At 38.1% G+C, this 15,175-nt stretch overlaps 1 protein-coding gene across 1 annotated transcript in view; it reads left to right on the top strand.

Annotated features, from left to right (window-relative positions):
• CSMD1 (CUB and Sushi multiple domains 1) overlaps nt 1-15,175 on the top strand; it is a 4,503,734-nt gene that overhangs the window by 2,790,873 nt on the left and 1,697,686 nt on the right. Inside the window, exon 26 of the mRNA XM_078647516.1 lies at nt 12,946-13,148. Coding sequence (XP_078503642.1) covers nt 12,946-13,148 — 203 coding nt within the window. The remainder of the gene's footprint in view (nt 1-12,945; nt 13,149-15,175) is intronic.

Here is a 15,175-nt window from a genome sequence, read left to right as displayed (position 1 = left end):
TCAGTCTATTACTATCAATTTTGCTTAAGTTTGTATTTCAAAATTGCATTTAGTGTATTTAGTGAGCCAAACCTAGATTGGCAAGTAGAAGAGCATTGGATACATATAACTGGTAAAAATAATTTATGGGGGTATTTCGGTTACCTAGTGCTTTTCTTGAATGACTCACAATTTTAAAAAGCGAGATAAAGCTCTAAAGCTTTCAAAGTTAAATTTAAGTACTTGGAAATAGATCCGCTTTTTAGAGTAATTAACACTGTTAACAACAAGCTTGCACTGTGTGGTGAAGGCAGGTTTACCAGATTGTATTAGGTGACCTTATTTTCTTATTATCAACAATGCTGTGTACATCATCTAAATAAACCTGAAATTACACCTAAAATTGCATAGCATTCTTCTACAATATCTCCCCCCCCCAAGCACAGGTATCCATATTAAGGAAATGTAATGTTAAAACTGTTCATTGTCTTTATTCACTGGCACTATGGTATTTGACATATGATATTATGGGCCATATGTTGTATATTCAGGCATGTTGTCAGAAGTTTGAATGTTGTCATATACTAGAGAGTACAGTGAAAATAGAGTTGTACTAACTACACCTTTTTCACAAAATCTTCAATTGATATTTTATATCTGTGGCTACATAATGCAACGAGAACTATGTATCACACGCTCACTCAACCTGGTTTACTGTTATGAGCATATTGGCTATGACATCCTTACTAGGCTGATTGTTGTTTGTTCCAATAAACTGCAAACACTGCGACCTCCTCATGCTGACCCTGCATTCACCTTATTGCACTCACTATTGCTTCTTTTTGTATTGAACTCACCATTGCTTCTTTACAACATTTGTAGCTACTAGGTTTAGAAGAAAGGTTTATTGAAATGGTAACCTCTAATGTACTTAATTATGCCCCTGTCCATTTAGGTGAAGGAAAGTCAAAAAACTTTATAGGGCTCCATGTTCATGTTAATTGAGAGAGCGATTGGAATTTTCACTGTGCACAGCAGCCATTTTGGGTTAGAGTATGTTCCTGTTGTTCATATTGAAAATAATATTGAAGCCAATAAACAATAATGTGACAAAAATATCACCTTCATGTCCTTGAGATGAATAGGCTCTAGTGGAAACCCAAAGACAGAGTTTCTGAAGGTGGCCACCTCTACTCAGAAAACCCTGCTCCAAATCTTCAAAGGAACGGCAAGCAGGATTCTGAATAAGGATTACATACAGCTGCTAAACTGAATCATAACTGAAACATGTCACTCGTCAAGCTCAAATCACTAGTTTCTCTGTGCACTTCATTCAAAGATGTTAATTGAATTAATTGTTAAACCGGAAGACAGAGAAAAGAATATGATCCAGCTTGTTAAGTTTCAGAGAAAGTACCGATAACACATTTTGGCTGTGTTTTTAATTGATCAAAGAAGCTGTTAGGATACAGATGCACCTAATTTACTTATTCAAATTTAAGTCAGGCAATTTCATTGCGTAGTGTTTAAAATAATCCAAAGGGCTATATTGCCACTCTTCAAGAGTGCAGATGATTTAATGAGGCTACCTGCCTTGGGGCATACTTAACATGAATCATGAGTGAGCCAGGCATTGGAGCACAAGTGGATATTCTTTTGTTCAAGGCAGCTATTCTTACATTGAAGGCGGATCAACGATATAGCAAATTTAGTGCTCTTACACTGTTTCTAGCTTCTATCCACCACTATCTTCAAATTATCAATCTGTGAACAACGCTTTTTACGTGCATGCCTCACACGAACCTTGCCTATGACGATGTTTTAAACAAAAGAACTGTAACTGAACTTCAGATCCCTGCACAAAGTGTTTTGATGGATATGACAGAAAAGGCATGAGCTAATCATTTTCTGGGCTCTTGAGGATTGGGTTTATCACAGATATTTAAAATGTAAGAGTACTCACCCGGAATAAAGATTTAGCTTCACTTACTGTTTGTCTTAATACTATAGGTTTACTTGTGAGTGGAACACCTCTTTATTGATGAAGGTTATACAGCACATGCTGACTATGCATATGCAATATTAAACACAACGTCAACTAATTGCTTTGTAACAAGTTTTTGGGATAATACACCTGTCCTGTTATTGAAGAAACTTTGCTTGGACTGTCAAGACGTGAACAGCTATCGGCCTATCTCGCGGCTTCCCCTGCCCTCTAAGGTAATCGAGAAGGCCATGAATACACAACTCACCAAGTTCTTGGTGAATAACACGCTATTGGATTGTGCGCAGTATGGCTTCAGAAGTCAACATGGCACCAAGCTATCCCTGATAAATATGTCGGAGCAAATTAGAGAGGTTCTGGATAAAGGCGGGAAGGCAGCACTGATCGTATTGGACCTCTTGACAGCCTTCAACGTGGTTGACCACAACAAGCTTATTAGTCACCTTTTTTCCATGGGAGTTAAGGGCAAGGCACTGCCCCTTCTAAAATCCTTTCTCACTGACAGAGAACAGAGGGTGTAAATGTACCGTACCAATATTTATAGAGTGCACAGCTACTTCCCGAAGGTAGTGTCCCGGCGCTGTACGTATAACGCTTAGGAACCCTTCCTGCTTTTCCCTGTGAGTGTCCACTCCTGGGCACCCCCAGGGTGAAACCAGGCATCCCAGCGCTTTTGGGGCCGTTGTGGAGATTAAGCAAGCTATTGCCCAGAGTCACAGAGTGGGACCCATGATTAGAATAGGCACCGAGGCAAGAATTATCGGGTCCGAGGAAATTGAGCCCAAGACCCGCTGAGGCGGGTATTGAACCCTGGTCCCGGGCCACACCTCTGCATCAGGGTCTGCCGCTCTAACCATTTGAGCCACACTTCTCCATGAAGGGCATAGCTCGTCTTGGTTCACCTTGCCCTGCGGAGTGCCATAGGGCTCCTCACTGAGTCCAACACTTTTTAATCTATATGTTACTCCCCTCTGCTTGCTCATAAAATCATTTGGCTTCAAAACAGTGTCATACGCCGATGACACACAAATCGTGGTGTCCTTCGCTGGAGAACATATGTACACCACTCTAAGATTTCAAGAATGCCTGTTCAAGGTTGGGCAGTGGATGGTCCGAAACCACCTCAAATTGAACGCACGAAAAACCAGAGGTGCTCCTTTTTGGAAACAATACCGCTCTCTGGGGTCCCAAATGGTGGCCACAGGAAATGGGCGAAATTTCCACTCCATCCAATAAAGTGAAAAACCTCTGAGTCATTTTTGAGTCCAAACTATGCTTTGGGGGCAAATTAACACTACTACCTCATCATGCTTCTTTTTGATTAAAACCATCAGACAGATGAGCTACAGCTCCAGAAAGCGGTGGTGACTGCACTCATACTGTCCTGACTGGATTATTGCAACAGACTATTCCTGAACATACGCACTCATCTCCTAAATAAGATGCAGGTCCTACAAAATGCAGAAGCCCAGCTGCTGCTCGATATCCCTAACCAGCAATCGGTAGGACATGCCCTACCTTCCTTGCACTGGCTACCTGTAAACAGAAGGATAGATTTCAAGGCCCTCTGCACTGCCTTCAAGGCATTCCATGGACTGGGACAGGTTTTCCTGACAAACAATTTTCAGTGGTATCTCCCTGGCAGGGAGCTTCACTCTGCTACCTCTGCCAATCTTGCAGCCCCTAAAGTCAAATTGGCAACTTGGGGAGGGAGAAGTTTCGTGACAGGGACAGTGAAGCTGTGGAACTCACTCCCAATATGACTGAAGACAGAAAATAACCTCATGGTTTTCTGCAAATCCCTAACAATCTTGCTGTTTAACATCATAGTGGCTATCTCTTTTTGTTTCTTCCATTCAGGCGCACACTTCAGATCTGAGCCGCTGCGCCTAGACACCTCCGGGTATTAGTGCGCGTTACAAATCCCTATTTCATTTCATTTCATTCATTTCTATTTACTGGTGTGCAATATGAAAGTTCCCAAGGTCTACCACCTTCTTTAAGCAACAATGGGCTACATGTATCAAGCTATTTAGCATTCGCAAATGGGCCAACGCTGAATCTGCCCATTTGCGAATGCTAAAAAGGATTTTTACATGTATTAAAACCCATGTTGCGATTCGGTAACCTGTTACTGAATCGCAAAATGGGTTTGCAATTCGATATTAGGAAGGGGCGTGTTTAGGCCGTCCCTTCCTAATACCGAAGGGCATCAGTATGTACGAATGTTTTGTGACTGAAATGCTGCCGCAAAACATTTGCATTTTACCACCTACTTCAAGTAGGTGGAAACCCATTAGCAAATGGGAAGGGGTCCCAAAGGGACCCTTTCCCCTTTGTGAATATTTGTTGCAGCATTTTTTAAGGGCAGGCAATGGTCCCACGGACCACTGTCTACTCTTATAAGATAAAAAGAAAACTTTTCATTTTTGTTTTTGAAACTCATCCCGTTTTCCCTTAAGAAAAATGGGCTGCATATAAAAAAAAGAGTGCTTTGTTTAAAAGCAATCATGGACATGGTGGTCTGCTGACCTCAGCAGGCCGCCATCCCTGTGATTTTAGCGATTCCCATGGAGTTGGCAATTGTGATCTACCTCATTACTATTAATGAGGTAGAGCGATGTGCAACCCCCTAGAAATCGCTATATGAAACTCTTTGAGTGTCATGCATTATAAATTGCGATTACCTAATTGCGATTCTCAGAAATTCACAATTAGGTATTCACAATTTACAATTTTGATACATGTAGCCCAAAATGTTGAACAACTCCTCGGATCAACCCATGAAATTCAAAGACCCCATGACACATTGCCTGTTCTTACTCTTCTTTGTTAACATTTTTTTCTAATGGTATGTATAATGGTTCTAGTAAGTAGGGCATGAAACCGTTTTTGAGTCCAATACTTTTTTCATCCATTTAGGCTTTTTGATATTCACTGGATATTGCTTGTTTTCACTCCTTAACCCATAGTCTAGTGTGGCTTCTATTGTGCCTATATGCATTTGATATTTTATTTTAATTTAATTTGGCTGTGTGTGAAAAGATGTCCCTAGTACTTCATTCCTTTAAATGTTCCTTTAGCTGGTGTGGCTGGTGAGAAGTGGCATGGTTAGGGGGCCTTTGTGATAAGGAACACAGTATTTCTTATATTCAGTTATTTCACTAGGGCTTTTTGATCGTAAGCCTCTGGCAATGTCCAACACAATGTAAATCTTCAACATGTGTCTTTTCTGCCTTGACCGAGTGTCTGTTGGAGGAACATACCCATTTTGCAAATGTTTATTATTTAAGCCAGTTTGTGAACTTGGTGTCAAAGATTTGTTTTGCAAAGGAGTAAACGTCAGTGCTTGGTAGGTATGTACTTTGATTAATACCTTTAGCATCCTAGGAAAATATATTTATTGGGTCACAATAAACAGTGGGAGTTGTGCATAACTGATGTTTGGGAGGGGGTTCAAATCAGTCAGACCCATAAGAGTGTACATGGTGAACTTGACCTAAAGATTGTCTTTTGGGAGGAGCAACATTTTTTGAAACATGCTCTGGAGATTTCTTGGATATGACTGCCATCTTGCCAGTATTTATTTTAGTGAAGACTTCCTCAAGAAGCATATTCCTTTTCAAAAGAAGTGTGCTCAATTTGATGAATAAGGTTTCATCCTGTTTTATTTCACATATATGCTCCATCTGTTACCCACTGTGTGCTTATTAATCAAGTCCATTTCCCATGTAAGAATAGCTGAGTTATTTACTTGCTAACTTTGCCCCTTCCCTCTGTCTATTCCTTTTATATTCTTTCACAATGGTACACTTCATATTGACCCACATTTGTTAAAAGATAGGAATATTGTGCATCCATGTTATGCATCCATTGAACATCTTACATTTCGGCAAATCCTCTCTGCAGCCATTCCAGAATCCACATTTCAAGAAAACTAATTTCACAAAGTATTGAAATGATATTTCTGCCTTTCAGCAGAGTTCTTACTTTTATGTCAACTGCCATGGACCTTTCACAATTGTCAGCCTGTCTATGCCTTCACCTCAAGGAGGATATGGCTTCCTCCACAGTGATGGATGCCTAGTTTTAAGTGCATCTGATACCACTGTCATATCATCTGGTAGCTCAGCATTGAGGGGATTATATGTACCCCACTCCCATTAGTGCAATTGTTAAAGAAGAACTATTAGGTGGCTGCACTTGGGACTTTAGGCAGGGGGGATTTCGCTGACTCTGTCCTCAACTGTGATTCCTGAGATTGTGGCTAAAGTACTAGATTATGAAGTACAAACATCAGGTCACAGTAGTAGGCTTTGTAAACCTCCAATTAAAGTCAGCCCCTGGTCAGTCACATGGCCCTGATGTACTTTGCATATGAGAAGAGGGATATGGTATGCACCAACAACCAGCTGAAGAGGTATATCAATTGACAGGGAAAACAGTATGCCTGTCTCAGGACATGATTGTCCGCAGTATGCTTTTGAAGGAAATTGCATTTGAAGCTCTTGAGGCCGATATCCTTCCAGAGAAATAGTGAAAATGCATGCTTAGTGGTTGGGGAAAGTTTCGCATAATACTAGACTGCCATCATTACCATAATCTGTTTTTGAATACTTTTTTAAGGGCCTCAAGTGGTGGGCATATTTTTGTTCTAGGTATAGACCTTGCTCCCAAGATTTTTCAAGCCTGGTGTATTGATGCAATTTCCTTTTCTTGACCCACTGCTTCCCATGTGCTCAAAAGGATCTGGGCTAAGGAAGTGACTTTCATCCTGGGATCTATGCAAGTTTCTGCTACTGCATCATCTGACTGAGAGTTGGCCATGACTTCTCCTGTGTTAGCCATCTCCACCCCTCCATTGTTATCACAAGCTGCCTTGCTCTGTCTTTGCCCAAAAGACTGGAAAGTGAGTGGACAGGCCTTCTGAGAAATGGTGGCCCTGAGATGTAGCCTTAGATACCCAGAATTCTCACTGGTGAGTGACTTTACGGGTTTATGAAAGATACTGAAACCATTACTCTCAATGGAGCATGCCACATGGGCTCTATTCTTGAATGTTTGATCCTTTTCAGATTCTTGTTTTTTTTAGGAGATGTTAAAAGTTTATCCCTTCATTTTATAAGAGAAATTGCCCTCTGTTAGGGCTGATCCAGTGGATTAGTCCTTGCAATGCTGGGCCCATGATGTGATTCTCTGGATTTACTTCCTCAGCTAGATCATTTACTATCACTCACTTACTACCTTGTTCCACCGATGGGCCTTTATTGTTGCACTGAGGAGAAAGAGAGTTGTCATTACTTGTCCATCTACATTCAAATAACAATGCAACCAATTTGGCTACACAATGAAGACCAGGATTTGGTAGGCAAGTACAAGGGTGTTTATTACAAATTAGTGATCAACGTCAGATATATTACTCATAAAATCAGACTATATAAGTATAGTATTGCAACTGGAAGACCAAGCCTCCTACAAAACATTTCCACAAACAAGGATCAGACATGCAAGCAGCTCTGTAGCCATGATGCAAAACAAAAACATTAAAAACTGATACTCGAACTACAACCTAACTTGGTATTTTCTATGCAGTAACAATATAACTTTTTATGATACAGACTAAAGCACATAAATGATCATAGTACATTTCTGCAAAAGACAATAGGAATCAGGCGAAAGAGTGGAAGAAGTATTAGCAATAGCATTTTGGAAGCTCGATCAGGAGTCTTCAATGAGTCAGGTAGTGTTGATCTAAGCCATACTTGGAGAAATTACTGAGACATTGGGAAACGTCTCTAACAGTCCTTTAAGGGCAGGGGGGATTTAGGGAATAGGTAAAACGGTTTGGGTCGGAGTCTATAGAAGATTCTGCATAGAGTCTGCAGAAAGAGTTCAGCATAGAAGTTCAGCATGCGGTCTGCAAGGAAAATCAAATCATTTACCCTCAGCTGCTTCTCCGCTCTGCATCGGGATCTGCTTCTCTTGTGTTGACAACTATAAGTTATAACTCCTAAGTTTTGTTGCCAACTCCCCTTTAAGTTTGTCATCAATAGGAATCCTTTGTATTTGTTTCAAAATGTCTATATCGGTGCACGTGGAAACATCAAAGAAAAGTCCTACACTGAACATGGGAAAATCGACACTCATGGATTAAAACAAAAGTCAATTGTTTGTTTACGGAGTTCTCATGCGCTTGCCATTGGAATCTGTTTCCAGACATGTATCTTTTGCTTATTACTAGAATATACCTAATTCAAAACTAACATTTGGCGAGAACGCCTGCAAAGAAAGCAAGTCAGTAGGAAATGCAGAAACCAAGGGAGTTCTTATGGAACAAAGATTTACGCCTCAAGTGTAAACCAATTAACTTAAGACATTAAACCTATACTGTACATTAATATGCATGTGCACATTTAGACATATACATCTATAATATGTCTTTAGTACTTTTAGTTCATAGTCCAATAACCATGTAGGAAGTAATGATATTGTAGAACAATGAGTGTACTTGGGAACTATATTTAAAAGTACATACATGAAACATTAATGCTAACATTGATGAAATGCTATCATTCAACCTATTTTAACATCCTACACATATGAGGATAATTTAAAGCTAAGAATGATATCTCTCGCAGTTACGCAGACCAAATTGCACACACTAATGAATTGAGTGAAAAATCCTCAGCAGTGAAATGAAAATGATGGATTATAGTAAGTTACACATTACAAATGTCTCATTAATCAGTAAAATAAGTGTTATTTCGTGTAAATTATTTTTGTAATAACAATCATGTAAAATGTATTTATGGCATGCCGATCACATTATTATATGAATAGTTTTGTGAAGACATCCTTTAATCCTAAAGTCAGATTCTACATTACTCATTAAATGCATTTTCCTTGACATTAGTAACACATTCTATGTAGGGCCAAGTGCAACATGTGTAAGAATCATAAGCCGCGTGCCATTCATGTGCAAAGTGCACATACATTTTGTGTTTCAGGTGTCATTTGTGTTTAGGTTTTAGTGATGTGTAAAGAGTGGGCAACTTTGCCCTTCACCAGGGCCTTGAGGAGAAATGTGTCCTGAATATTCCCATTTGGAGCTATTCACCAGCAAACTCTTGAACAGTTTTGAACATTATAGACTTGTCTGTCATCCGTTACAAACATACACACATATTTCTTTCTTGTTTTCTGCCCTTCAAATCCTCTTTTAAAGCTGTTGTAGTCTGTAGCAGTGTATTTTCTGACATACGAAATCCTGTTCTGGATCACTGACAATATCGACGGACATAATATCGACTACCAAAAATATCGGCGACAAAATATCGACAGACAAAATATCGAGTTTCTATCTACAAACAGGTAAGTACTAAAATATCGAGTCAAAAATATTGTTAAAAAATATATAGTTTGTAAAAATATCGAATTTCTTAAAAACAATGTTAAATTAAAAAAATATAAAAAATTAATAATTAAAATACACTCAAAAATACTTAAATTACATTAAATGTATTAAATAATTAATTAAAGTTATAAAAAAATACAATCATATTTATTAAAACATATATATATATATATATATAGTAACATAATATAAATAAAAAATATGCAATAATATTACCGTAGGATAGCGGGAGTGTAAAAATTACTATTCCCACTCCAGAGAGTGCAACAGTAGGGAAAGCATTGGATAGCGTAGGGGCAAAAATTACTATTCCCACTCCAAAGAGCGCAACAGTAGGGAAAGCATTGGATAGCGTAGGGGTAACAATTACTATTCCCACTCCAATGAGTGCAACAGTAGGGAAAGCGTTGGATAGCGTAGGGGTAAAAATTACTATTCCCACTCCAGAGAGTGCAACAGTAGGGAAAGCGTTGGATAGCGTAGGGGTAAAAATTACTATTCCCACTCCAAAGAGTGCAACAGTAGGGAAAGCGTTGGATAGTGTAGGGGTAAAGATTACTATTCCCACTCCAGAGAGTGCAACAGTAGGGAAAGCGTTGGATAGCGTAGGGGTAAAAATTACTATTCCCACTCCAGAGAGTGCAACAGTAAGGAAAGCGTTGGATAGGGTAGGGGTAAAAATTACTATTCCCACTCCAAAGAGTGCAACAGTAGTGAAAGCGTTGGATAGCGTAGGGGTAAAAATTACTATTCCCACTCCAATGAGTGCAACAGTAGGAAAAGCATAGGATAGCGTAGGGGTAAAAATTACTATTCCCACTCCAGAGAGTGCAACAGTAGGAAAAACGTTGGATAGCGTAGGGGTAAAAATTACTATTCCCACTCCAGAGAGTGCAACAGTAGGAAAAGCGTTGGATAGCGTAGGGGTAAAAATTACTATTTCCACTCCAGAGAGTGCAACAGTAGGGAAAGCGTTGGATAGCGTAGGGGTAAAAATTACTATTCCCAATCCAGTGAGTGCAACAGTAGGGAAAGTAAATACTTCATATATTATTTTAAAAAATAGATATATTAATATCTATGAAAAATTAATCAAAAGTAATTACCAATTTAATATAATATAATAACTAATCAATTAAAAATACAATTTAAAATAAATTATTACAATTAGTTACCTATTAATACAAATTAATTACAAAATACCAATTAATTAATTAGCAATTAAAAATTAATTAACAATTAATTCAAAGTAAATACCAATAAATACATTTACATATTTAATTAATTATAATTAAATTACTTCCCACCCTATTCCCCTATAAACCCACAACCCGCTACAGAAAATAAATTAGTAGAATTAACATGATTATCAATTAATCAATTAAATAAAATTAATTGGCAAATAAAATTAAATTAATTACCAAATAAAAATTAATTAACACTTAATTCAAAATAAATACCAATAAATAAATGTACATATTTAATTAATTATAATTAAATTACTTCCCACCCTATTCCCCTATAAACCCACAACCCGCTACAGAATTAAATTACACAAAAATTAAATAACATAAAATTCATTAATTAAAATAAAATATAACATAAATGCACACTTTTTACACATATAATAACATAAAAAACACTATAAAAAATTCGATATTATTAAACATTCGATAATTTTAATAACCTATATTATATGGTATGCAACGTTTACAACGAAATTTTTACAACGCACTACCATTACAATGCAGGTATTACCACGCATACCATTACAACGCATTGCGCTGGGGGGCGCTCTAGGGTAAGTAATAAGTTTAATTTTCTATCCAACACCTTCCCTAGTGTCCACGGGGACTGGAGTTGGAATAGAAAATTATACTTACCACTATCCAGCACCTCTAAGCGCTATGCGTTGTAACGGTATTCGTTGTAAATACCGCGTTGTAAAGGTATGCGTGGTAAAAGTATGCGTTGTAACGTCATACATCCATATTATATACTTCGATATTTTGACTTTCTATATTTTTAAAATTCGATATTACATTACTTACATTAAAAACGATATTTTTGATGACTATATTCTGTCAATTCGATATTTTGTCCATTCTATATTTTGAAGTCGATATTTTGTCCATTCGATATTTTAAAATCGATATTTTGTCTGTTTACCCCTGTTCTTTCTTAAGGACCATCATATCATCCCATATGTTTGATTAATTGGAAGGGGGCTCTACTTTTTTCAGCCCATGCTTGTTAATGCTTTTTCCAGATTGTGGTGGAAAAACTGGATCTAACGTTCCTACCTATAGAAGCTTCATGGTTTCTGTAGATCATTGTTTTGCCTGAACCCAGAACAACCTGGGGAAGTCGTTTTTCACACAAGAGATGTATTTCTATTTGTGCAAATGTGGCAGCTTCCTTTCTTTTGTCTGATACTCTTTTGTAAATTGGGTGGTCCCTCTATTATGGACAAGTAGCCTTACTATGCTTGCTTTGAGTAGGTGGGTGTGGACAACCATTATGGTCACTTACTCAAGGGTCCAGGTTATGATGCCTATTGGTATTTAGGGTCTTTCTACAGGATCATGATGTACAGTCTCCCTGAAAGACATCTGTGCAGCTGCTACATGCCCCACCTTACTTTTGATCAATATTATTGGCTGCAAATAGGATGTTCTTCATCTGCATTCTTTGGGTCTGGTTATTTGTCTTGAAAATCCAATTGTGTCTTTATGATTTCCTAATAAATATTTTATGTTTGGTGTTAACATGTTGTATTTTATTATTATATTTTAAATTTGGTGTACATCTTGGTACATCATCAGTTGGCAAGAACTCCAATGTGTAAGGCTATGTAAGGGGTAATGGGTTGTAAACATACCAGTAATCATCATTACTATGAGTCATAGCTATCCCTGCCAAATGCATTTGTTCTTCCCTTCCCAGCCCTTCTTATTGTGTCATTACTGGTTTTTGGCATACAGGAAGTGTGTGGGGGAGGACGGGTTCTTTGGTAAACATGCAGGAAGAGGGTGCATTTCAAAAAGCTGTGAGTTGTATTAAAGGAATTTTGTTTAGAGATGGGGATAATCAAGACTCACCTTTCCATGATGTTAGTGTACTGTACTGGCAAGAACTGTGATGAGGAAGACTAGTACTTTAAGTAATTGGACAATTATTACACCCTTCCTGACCTCCACCTGTTTCTGCGGCCCCCAAATTCTGGTTTCTATATTTGTTTTAAATTTCCATCACTTTCAACATAGACAAATGACCTGATTTAGAACTCGGCGATTGGGTTACTCTGTCACAACGGTCCACTGAGTTTTTAATCAAGCCTAAAATCTCATTGAGAATGTGAGAATACAAAATGACTTGAATAATTGAACTGTTGGATTTCATTTAGAAGAGGTTAATTTAGTCACCTTTAATAATGTGTACACTCATGTACATTGTTCAGATAGACTTAGTCTTGAGAACATGCTCTGTATGTATTATATTTAAAATAATACTTACCGATATATAAAACAAAACTCTTGTTTTTCAGCCTCCACTTCATTGTTTTTGACACTGAAGTTTCTCATGACATCCTAAAAGTGTGGGATGGCCCCATGGACAGCAACATTCAGCTGAAGGAATGGAGTGGTTCAGCTCTTCCTGATGATATTCATAGTACATTTAACTCCTTAACACTGCAATTTGACAGTGATTTTTTCATCAGCAAATCTGGTTTTTCAATTCAGTTTTCAAGTAAGTATGATTCTGGTTACTGAATCAGTATGCAAATGTTAACTTTTCTGTACAACAAGTAATATTTGAGTTCAAATGGTATCTTGACCTAAACATCTTGTAATTATTGTCTACAGTGAATAATAATGTTATCTTATTAAAATAATATCCAATGATGGGACTGGCTTGAAAGGTTTAAATTTTTGCAGTCTGCCGAAGATGTACTTTGACTTACTGTGTAATCACCTGCTATCTTTTGTCTGTCTGTTTCTTACAAATGCAAATAAATTTTATTATCAAATATATATATATATATATATATATATATATATTCACTGAAAAAACCATAGGTTATAGACCATATATAGTTAGGAATTTGCATTTACAAAACCTTGAAAATTCACTGAAAAAACCATAGGTTAGAGACCATATATAGTTAGCTGGACATTTTATTGACATAAAACCAATGAAATTCCATATATAGTTAGTTGCACTAACTATATATCGCGCACCCGCAATCCACTGCTGATGATGTCACATATTACATCATTCATGACATGGTCAGTGACATCACTGATGACATCACTGATGACATCTCAAATGACATCACTGATGACATCACTGATGACATCTCAAATGACATCACTGATGACATCATCTAGTGTCTGTGTGTTTTTGCAAAGTTTAAATATGTTTTACATATTGAAGAATGAGTGGATGTATGGAAGACTGAGTGTGTGTGTGGCTGGCTGGGAGGTGTGTGACTCTGTGCATATCAATGTGTACTTGTATCAGTGATTGTATAAGAGAGTAAGTATGTGTTAGTATATGTGTGAAAAGTATGGTGTTCTGTGTTTAACTGTATAGATGAGGAAATCGAAGTGTGATTGATTCTTCACAGGACTGACTAGGTGTATGAGTGCATATGATAGTGTTGTAATAATGAGTGACTGTATGTATGAGTGATTGTATGGGTGAATGAGTGAATGGGTGTGTAGACGTAGGAATCAGTGAGTGCGTATGTAGTAACCTGTATTGGTGTGTCATGATGTCATCAGTGATGTCATTTGAGGTGTCATTTGAGATGTCATCAGTGATGTCATCAGTGATGTCACTGACCATGTCATGAATGATGTAATATGTGACATCATCAGCAGTGGATTGCGGGTGCGCGATATATAGTTAGTGCAATTAACTATATATGGAATTTCATTGGTTTTATGTCAATAAAATGTCCAGCTAACTATATATGGTCTCTAACCTATGGTTTTTTCAGTGAATTTTCAAGGTTTTGTAAATGCAAATTCCTAACTATATATGGTCTATAACCTATGGTTTTTTCAGTGAATTTCATTGGTTTTTTAAAAGCTAATATCTATAGCTGTAAAATATATTCTTTATTACGTGACGTATAACGTAGCCACGTGAGACGCCTCATGATGCGTTGCATAACCGTGACGTATCGGCTCTGCAGCGCAAACAAAACCCGTAACGTAAGCGTGCCGGAGCACGCTTACAGATATATATATTTTTTTTAACCTTAATTAGACAAAATCCACACGTGCACATATCTTGAGGCCTTGCAAAGGCACATCAAACAAACAGTCCCTACAATTTTGCCAAGTTTGCTGGAAATCTATTCCCTTAATTTTTTTTTTACTGTTTCTCTTGGTTTTCCCCTTGTTACGCTTACCGGGACGCTACCGGTACGCGAACCGGACGCTCCAAAAACACAAGATGGCGGACTCCCGTTACGCTGCCGATTAGCTGCCCGGTTCGTGTACCGGAAAGCGCCTCTACCGCGAAAAATCGCGGGGGACTTTAATATCCCCCTCATCAATCCTAGGGGGTCAGGAGGGGTTTACCTTGCCCCCTTTCCTTCATTTCCCCTTCTTTTTTCACCACATCTTGTCTCTCGAACCTACGCTGCCGGTTAGCTGCCCGGTTAGCTGCCCGGTGAGCTGCCCGGTGAGCTGCCCGGTTCGCGTACCGGGACGCGCCTCTACGGCGTAAAATCGCAAAAAAATTTTTTTTTTCTTTTTTGCCCC

Source organism: Lissotriton helveticus, chromosome 6 (genome assembly GCF_964261635.1).
Source record: "Lissotriton helveticus chromosome 6, aLisHel1.1, whole genome shotgun sequence".
Taxonomy (NCBI): domain Eukaryota; kingdom Metazoa; phylum Chordata; class Amphibia; order Caudata; family Salamandridae; genus Lissotriton; species Lissotriton helveticus.
The sequence above is the reverse complement of the archived record's forward strand: the minus strand, read 5'-3'. Positions and strand labels throughout refer to the sequence as shown.